At 36.7% G+C, this 9,671-nt stretch overlaps 1 protein-coding gene across 1 annotated transcript; it reads right to left on the bottom strand.

Moving 5' to 3' along the window:
• Positions 1 to 3,441: 3,441 nt before the first annotated feature.
• On the bottom strand, positions 3,442 to 4,817 carry LOC149811615 (tubulin-folding cofactor C-like). The gene has a single exon (XM_089993236.1). The coding sequence runs from the start codon at positions 4,723 to 4,725 to the stop codon at positions 3,613 to 3,615; it is 1,113 nt and encodes a 370-aa protein (XP_089849362.1). The 5' UTR covers positions 4,726 to 4,817; the 3' UTR covers positions 3,442 to 3,612.
• Positions 4,818 to 9,671: the final 4,854 nt, after the last annotated feature.

The raw sequence follows: 9,671 nt of genomic DNA, 5'->3' as shown, positions 1-9,671 counted from the left end.
AGAATTTCAACATATGTTTAAGGGTTTTTTTTAAATCTAAATTGCGTTAATCTCCTGAAACCTCGGTTCAGGTGGTGGAACATGGGAGAAAAGATTGATGCCCTGCCGTGTGGCCCACCTCCACGTGGTTAAAATGCCTCAGCTGCCCCTTTTGTCCACAAGGGAGCCTGCTGATTTGGCCCTAATGTAAGGTACACAACAAATCGGTTCCACTCATCCCGTCATCCCTATCTTCATACCCTGGGATTTTATTGATGCAAGTTGTTTTGATCAAAACGGACTCCATGGATATGATCTACACCATTCATTTAGTGAAGATCGATTTAAAAATCCCACTTGTGTGCAGGATTTTTTGCCAATTCAAAAATCAATGGTTGACAAAACACAACAATTTGTGATTTAAAAATCATATATTTTTGTTGAAAAACTATGATCCAAGGGTCGATTTGAATCCATCTATAAAGTCAGATTTGATCAAAACAACTTGCACATAAGATTTAAGAGGGGTATGAAGATGGGGGATGACATAGGGGATGAGTGGAACCGAACCGGGTATTGCACTTTTTACCTCAACTTGAATGCCTTAAACTGACCCAGCTAGCCAGGTGTGTGGAGCCCTTATGGGCTAAAATATAGAATTTAAACCACAGAAGCATCCTCTGTCACAGAACGCGCTGAATGATGATAATGGCAAACAAATTCCTGCCCATCCCATCTTCTTACAGTTCCTAGAGTAAATTGCCACCTTAATCACTTTTAAAAGGCTCAAAAAATCCCTGATACATATACCAGATGGAAGGAACACCATAAAATGAACTTTTAGATCTAATTGCCTATTGATCTCAATCAAGCTGGAGCAAGAACAATAATAATAGCTAGAACATTGCAGACAGAAAGCTAGAAAAAGAGATATTTTACCAGATCAATAAATTTAAGCAGTGGAATGGAAAACCATGCAAAGGCCAACCATGACAGTGTATTCACTTTAGACAAGAAAAAAAACCATCTGACAATGTATTCACTTTAGACAAGAAAAAAACATCAATTTTTCAACCATAATGGAACACAAGATTTACTGTAACTTATTTTAGTCACTGGTTATCAATAATTTCCTCAGCATGTATCTAGTTATGATCATATCATGCATAACCCTGAAAACTAATTTTAGATACTGGTTGATGAGCACCTGTCGGTATGCTCAGCAAATCCTTACCCCATATTAACAACTCCAGTCCAGGGTTACCAAAAGCGCCTATAGAAGTGGGGAAGGGCGCTTCCCCGAAACACGCTTTGGAAGCGCGAAATGAAGCTCTTCCAAAACGTGTGGGGAAGCACAAGTTTTAAATGGGAAGCACGCTTCCCCTTTATGAGAAGCGAGATTCCAGTTTTAGCCTTAAAAATGTAAATTTTACCAAAATAGTTAAAGTAATTCCCTTTTCTTCTGTTTTCTTCTTTTTTTCTGTTTTTCTTTACTATTTTTCCTTTTTTTTTCCTTTTTCTTCTTCCTGTTTCTCTTTCTCGGTCTTCCTGTTTTTCATATATATATATATATATATATATATATTGTGTATGTGTGTAATTCATATATAATCTGATTGACTGTTTCTGAGTTATATTTCTGGTTGTCTGTTTCTGAGTTATGTTTTTGAGTTACATTTATGAGTCATACAATTTATATTTCTAGTTGACTGTTTCTGAATTATAGAACTTATATTTCTGGTTGACTGTTTCTGAATTATAGAACTTATATTTCTGGTTGACTGTTTCTGAGTTATATATCATAAATTTTATATTTTGGTAAATTAGAAAAAATATAATTACATTTTCACTTCCCTTTTGATTCCTATTCGCTTCTCACTCAAATCCTAGGTTGTTTCCTTCTTCGTTCCCCCTTCGAATCCTGGTTCACTTCCAGTTCGCTTTCGGTTCACTTCTCTTCTCGCTTCCGAAATGATTCTCGGTTCGCTTCTAAATCATCATGCGCTTCCCGCTTCCTAAAATTTTAAAAGTGCCTCACTTCTCGCTTCCATTTCCCGAATCGCTTTCCGCTTCCACTTCCTCAACTGGCAACTCTGCTCCAGTTAGTTTGGCCACATAGAAGATGAACTAAGGATGAATTAGTTCATCAGATTGCTTGCTAATTAGTATATCACAGCCAACTTTTCCACAGGTTTGAGTACCTTCAACTTGGACCATCTCACCCACTATGACAATTCAAGTCCCCCATTATATACCAAAAATATCCCAAGCTACAACCGTGTTTTACATGTTACCTTATTAACTTCAATGCACCAAGTACTGATATTAACTGTTCTCGTTACTCTATCAATCCACTTTAATAATCATACCACAGCAATGGTCGCCAGATTTTGTACTCGGTTCTTTAACATTCAAAAATCACAATTGCTGCCAAAGCGTTTTTGTGATGAGAAAATATTAGAAACAAGGTGATGTAACACAACAGACAGATCAATGTCACAGCTTCAAACAACAACCAATCACAATTAGGATTCCTCAGAGTTCTTTACTGCTGAACATCTTTTTCTTTTCCAGCAGTTGTTTATATCATGCTTAATTTACAAACACAAAACAGCTAAATCAAGAATTTATCAAACACAATATAACCAACCTAAGGTCAATCATATTCAATCCAAATAATAACTACCGCAATGAAGTATTTCAAATAACATGAAAATGGTAAGAGGTTTATGAATACAACATCGTGGAGGACATCCCTTTAAGGCCAATGGTTGGTGGCAGCACTTATGTCTCACAATGGAAAAAAGAACTACATGGATCTTATGGTAACAGGAAGAAAACAACTTCAAATAGCAATAAATTCTCTGTTTGTTAAATAGCCCCTGCCCCTCACTTTACTTGAGTTGAGTAGGGAAATAGAAAGTTATCAAGTGATCTGAACCCCGGCATCACTCGGATTTCACAGTAGAATGAATAGAGGGGAGAAGAGAAATGCAAATGTGGATCTAAAATTGGACATTCAATATAAGATACTTAAATCAAATGATACTAAAATGAAACATTGTGATTAGGAATAGTAATTTTAAATTTTAAATTATATTGGAGAAATAGTTGCATTAGACATTACACTATTCTACTGATAGCAACTGAGAACGAAATTTTCATAATTGGATTCCCAGTTAGCAACTTTTATTTCTTTCCTGTATCCTTTCTTCTTCTTCGTATTGAAGAAAAGAAGAAAGAGTTGAGGGGATCCAAAATACAAAGTGAACACGTAATTGCAACTCGTGGTCCAAACAATTATTGAGAGTTCTGTTCGGCCCTTGCTTGGCTTGTTGGAAACAAGTTCTCAGACCTGATTAATCTCTCTTTGTTGTTTGAAGACAGTCTATATTGATTATGTCGACATTTACTAAAGCATCACTATGATAACATACATTGCAAAACAGAACAAAAACAAGTGAGTGAGCAAATCAGCAGTCAACAACATTAATATGCATCACAAAATGAGGGCATATACTTAAAACAATGCTCAAACTCTACTATTTTTACTCAGAATTGAAGCGAAAAAAACATGACATTCCCTTAACACCTACACAAGAAAACCCCTCGACTTGCCTCTGCAATGAGCTATCAGGACCTTGAAGCCGAAAAGACCACTGAATCTACACGTTCCTCTTCGGGAATTACACACCAATTTGGTGATGGTGTGGCTCTCAACCACCTGAAATCCTCCACATTCCTCCAATTTCCACTTTCCTCAACGAGACCAGACTCTTTCAGATCATTCTCGATCCCCTCGTAGGAGAAAGCATAGGGCGCGAATCGAACTCCATTACAAAATTCAATTATGGGCTTGCTCCGCACACGAACATAAAAATCCGTTCTTTTCGCTTCGTGAATTCGGATTTGATGAGAGGCCACCATGAACAGACAACCCTCGACGTCTTCGATCAGGACCGATCCTATAACGGGACCAACGAAAACCCTGCAATCGCGCAACCGGTGCACGAACACCGCCCTCGAACATCCCTTCAGGTGAACTTCAGAACCCGTAAGATCAGAAATCGTGAAATCCCCATCACTGGAAACCCCAAAATCCTTCACCAACACATTCCCCTTTACATTTCTGAATCCCGGGCTCTCCCTCACCGCAAAATCCGAGCTTTCCACTTGGGTAGTATCACCAGAAACCGGAAAACCCGATACCTCCTTCGAGATCGCATCTTGGGTGGCGATCGAGACCGGGCTTTTCTCCGTTTTCGCCGGCTTATTGCCGAAAGAGAACTTCTTTCTGGGGAAAATCTCGGCATTAGCGCTCTCCAACCGTTCCTTCAAGTCGGCGATCGCCTTCTGCGAGGATCGGACGTCATAAGAAGGGAGGAAGTACGAATTCTCCGCGACGAGCTTCTCCAGGTCGGCAATAGCGACGGCGACGGCCTCGAGCACGGGCTTCAACCTCTTGGTTTCGTCTCCGCCGGGGCTCGTCGGGATCAATCGGCACTCGTCCAACCTGGACCTGATGGACCGCTCGGCGTCGGAGAAGCGGCTGAGAAAGACCTGGGGGTTCTCGAAGGAGGGGGCGGCGTCGGAGTCGGATTTGCGGGAGAGGGAATGCTCCGCACGGGATGTGTGGCGCTGGGCGAGCCGAGCGAAGACGGAAGCGCGCTTCTCTTCCATCGAAAGGCGAGGCTTCGGCTCGGAGGAGGCCGAGACCGCCACCGTAGCGGTCGCTTCGTCTTCCATTTCAGCCGAAAGTGGTGGTGGTCGTCGGCGGAGAGAGGGAAAGAGGCGGAGACGGTTTCGGCGGACTTCAACTTCGAGGCAACGTCTCTAGGGGTGTCAGGTCGAACCAGACCCGAACCTGATTTGAGATTATGGTATCGGGTCCGGACTCGGGTCTACTTGGACCTATTATAAGAGAAACCATACCCTAATCCTATAAGGATTACATGAACCAGACCGGACCGTACCTGATAAAATAATATTTTTATCATTTTTATAATGAAAAATTATGGTTTTTAATCAAAACTCGGGTCAGGCTGGTATGAAATTTCACAAACCATACCCAGTTCCATATATTAATTGGATCTTTCGGGTATGACCTGAATTCTAAACAGGCCTTCTTATTTATCACCAAACTCTAACCCTATAGGGTTTGGTACAGGTCACGTAGAGGTCAAACCCAACCCATTGACACCCCTATAAATCTTCTCTTTGGGAAAATATTGATCAAGAAAAAGCTGGTGATATTTTAAAATTTACCTTTTTGAAGAAAATGATGAAAAATATCGGCATACAAAATTATTGTATTGTCCTTGCAAAATGACATGCTTTTCAAAATACCCTACCAATTTGACAAAATTCTTCACATATTCAAAATCTTGGATTCCTGTCATTTTTAGGATAATTTTGTCTTTAGCACATGTGAACTTATTGAGGTTTGCATGATATATATGCATATTGTAGGAAGTTCACAATCTTTCAATAAAAAAGAGATTTTGCAAACATTCACAAATATAGTACTACCTTCACAAGTACAATACCACATTCATAAATAAAACCTGTAAATCACTTAAGTAAATATTTTTTAAAGGCTCTGCAAATGTGTGTGACATTCTCCACAAATGTGTGAAACTTTCGCAAATACAGTGTGACCTTCACAAATATAGTGCAACCATTAAGATGAAATCCTGCAAACCTCCTTTAACAAAATATTCTTCAAGGAGATATGCAAATGTCTACTGACATTCATAAATAGTTGTGAATGTTTGTGCCTTCTCATGCTTGTTGATTCATATATAGTCATTTTGTTCTTTTTTTTCTTTTTTTGTTTGTTTCTCATTGGAATCCTCACTATTTTTTCTCTAAAACCCTAACCCTTTTCTCTCTCTCCTTTGTGGCAACTCTTATGAAATCATCTTGCAACATTCTGACGAGGTTGTAACATTCTTTTGGTCAACTTTTCAATATTTCAGTTAAGTTTTAAAGTGTTATATATATATATATTGTTTTTAATATGGCATTATAGTGTTTGTGTTTGATTGTTGTCGTGAAAGACTTATGTATGCTTGCATGTGTTTTATTTAATATTTGACACCAAATATTATGTTTAGGGCATATATATATTCGTTAGTATTGTAAATGATTTATGTTTATTTTTTTGTCCTTTATTTAAAATTTGGTGATTTTGTTTTGGGGTAATGGGACTATGGTTGACTGTGCACAAGCATTCAATTAGTATAATGGGGTTGAAGTTGATTGTGCACAAGCATTCAATAGGGGTTAGGTTTTCATAGGTAGTTGGTTCTCAGAGTAGTTGTTGTAGGTAGTTTTGTTAATTGAATGCATAAAGGATATATGAATGACAATTTTTGTTCTATGCTATTTTCATTACATGATTGATATGTTGTGTGGTTGTCTAGTTGTATGGTTGGTGTGGATAGTTAATGATGGCATTTAAAAGAGATAAAGTACACTATCGTAGGTATGATTATCCTAATTGGAGATTGACAGTGGTCTCCAAAATTAGTAGCTTTAAGAAATTTATGACTTTTCTCTTGTAAAACCGGATATGTGAAAGAGTTATTGAGCCTCGGGTATAATTATTCTCCAAATATAGATAGCCAACAAATATGGATAGATGTTTTGAACAATGATGATGTAGAATCAATATTATTTAGTGGTGGTGTTTACTTAGATGTTCTCAAACTTAAATAAAAAACAGTTGGAAGTGATATACAAGAAGCAATTGATAATGAAAATCATGTGGAGAATGTGCATTTATCTCATGCACCATCTATTAAACTTAGTCTTTTAGTGGATATCTAATTGTTCCAAAGAGTGAGTGATATTGATGTTCTTAACATACATGCAGAGGATATAATTGCCAGAACCAATTAAAGATATAGATGTTTTGTATAACATCGAGTCTTCTAGGGTAGATGACATAATTAGGTATGATTTGTATGGTTATCGTGAAATTTGAAAATAAAGGAACATGAAAACAAATAAAGTGATAAATATGATGATTTTTTATTTTTTTTATGCGTCCGATCAATCAATTAGTCGTAGCAGTGATCACGCTGACAATGGAGAATCGGATAATGTTGATATTTATACCATGTCGGATGAGGATGACTCTGAAACTATAGGAGAGGACTAAAATAGTGATGACATTGGGCAATTAATGAAGGATGCAAATGATGCACAAATGGCAATTAGAAAGTTGAATCATTAGTATGATGTACAAGCTATATGAGCATTCATTAAGCAGTAAAATAATTTTTAATTTGTATACTAATGAGACGTGGTTGAATAGATTCTCATTTAAAGGATTCTCACACAATAAAGAGTAATTGAAGATCATTGAAGCAAAGGCATCTAAGTTGATTGACGAGTTGCATAACGAAAAACTTAATGATCGAAAAAAAATTTAATGGCTAACCACAAGCTCAAATGACAGAGACATTGTTATCAGCCAAAGGTTTAGTGATCTAAAGCATTGTTGTAAGTTTTTGAAAGAACAATAATCTTGAATAACTATAAAACAAAATTTTTGAGAAGCTACAGTAATAAAGTGATTGTCATATGGACGAGAAAGAACCTGCAGACTATGAATGATTGCTCCTTCAAGTGAAATAGAGCATAAAGGTGTACGAAACAATGTTCTTTCAAGTGAAGAAGTATGAAATAGAGCATATATGTAGTGGATTATTGGATAACCTTCAAGTGAAAAAGGTATCTGCCATGTTGATTACAGGTTTTATTTGCAAACGCTTGCACGATAACCCGAAGATGACACAAGAGAAATAATTAATTGTTACGACAATGAAGCCGTACACGATACTTCAAGTACAAGGTTTTGATGATGAATAAGTGAATCAACTGCATTTCAGCTAAGGCAATGAAGAAAGATAACAAGAATTAAAGAATTTAGATGAATAATCTTTGAAGACTAGTGTGCAAATGTAAATTTAGTTAAATGTCTTAGATTCTTGTAAGAGCCTTACTTAGAGTGTATATTTCAATTGCATTTCACCTAAAAAGTCTTTAGACAAACTTTTCTAAAAGAACCCTTCATGAAAATCATTTTAGAAAACTCTTTACTTAATTTTTCATGTTTATTAGTCGACCAACAGACTCATCAATCGACCAACTTTTTCGCGCCAAATTTTTCTAAGCTAAAACGTCAACTTTCTAAATTAGTCGACTAATCGACTCTTAGTCGACCAGACAGAATGTCTGATTTCTGAAAAATTTAGCAACAGTCGACTGAAGGTTTTCTTAGTCGACTAGACAGAATGTTTATTTTCAAAAAATTTAGCAGCAGTCGACTGAAAGGTTTTTCAGTCTACTGATAATTTTATCAGTAGACTAACTTTTTCTTTAGTCGACTAAGTTTCAAACTTCAGATTTTTAAACGGCTCTGTTAAACACATTAGTCGACTGACGATAATTGTCAGTCTGCTAATATTTGATTTCAATCGACTAACTACTGTTCCAGTCAACTAATTTTGCCATTTTTTCCTGAAACTTTTAAAAGGCGTGTCTTTTCATTTTTCAAACGAATTGATCGTTCAAAAGTGATTGTTTTGACACCCTTTCATACCCTCAACGTATGAAATCTTTCAACTATAAATATGAGTGCATTCTACACTCAAAAGCATCAAATCCAATCTAATTACATTGAATTATTCTTTGCTTTTCACTCATATTCATTCAAGTATTCATTTTCTCACTCGATATTTTCACTCCAGTTTTCACTCAAATTCTTTTGAGAGATAGTGAATTCATGAGTTGAGTATTTCAACAATCTCAAAAGCCAATTGCATTCCATTTGCATTCATAAGAAGGGCTCGTAGGTTGATTGTAAGTTGATTATTTCATTTTTCTGTAAAAGAAAATGACTTCTTGGTTTAAAGGAGTTGTTTGCTTTCAGTAGGGTTGTTACTGAAAGTGAGATCGAATTTGGTCTGTATATTCTTGTGGTGACATAATGTTGATAGTGGAAATCTCAAGCGGATTTTGCTTGGGGACTGGATATAGGTCTGGAAGACTGAACTAGGATAAATTCGTGTGTTCTTTATGTGATTGCTTTGCGAATCTCAAAATCCTTCAAAATTCCAAAGATGTTATTTAAAATCACTATTCACCTCCCATCTAGTGCTCGTTGCCTCGATCCTACAACATTTTCATTTGATATCAAAACAGGTTTGCTATATTTTGATCTTACCATTATCTAGCATGGCAACAACATCATCTCAGCACAAAGAACGATGCTCCTTTGTTCGTCCTCCTCTCTTCGACGGAACAAACTATGGATATTGAAAAGTAAGAATGACAATATTCCTACAATCCATGGATTTCAAAATTTGAAGAGTTGTTTCAGAAAAGTATCAAACACCATCAACTGATTTCAGCCTATAGACCGATGAAGAAAAGAAGACTGCTTCATTCAATGACAAAGATATGAAGGCATTGTATTGTGTCGTTGACAAGGTAGAGTTCAATCGCATCTCTCAATGCTCTATAGCAAATAAATTTTGGCATGCTCTTCTCATGACTCATGAAGGTACGTCAAAGGTAAAGGAATCTAAGATTGCTTCTTTAGTTCATAAATTTGAATTATTTAAAATAAAGCAAAATGAGTCTATATCGGACATGGTAATAAGAATGATCGATATTACTAA

This window comes from Nuphar pumila, chromosome 17 (genome assembly GCF_984573655.1).
Source record: "Nuphar pumila chromosome 17, dmNupPumi1.hap1.1, whole genome shotgun sequence".
NCBI classification, from domain to species: Eukaryota; Viridiplantae; Streptophyta; class Magnoliopsida; order Nymphaeales; family Nymphaeaceae; genus Nuphar; species Nuphar pumila.
The sequence above is the reverse complement of the archived record's forward strand: the minus strand, read 5'-3'. Positions and strand labels throughout refer to the sequence as shown.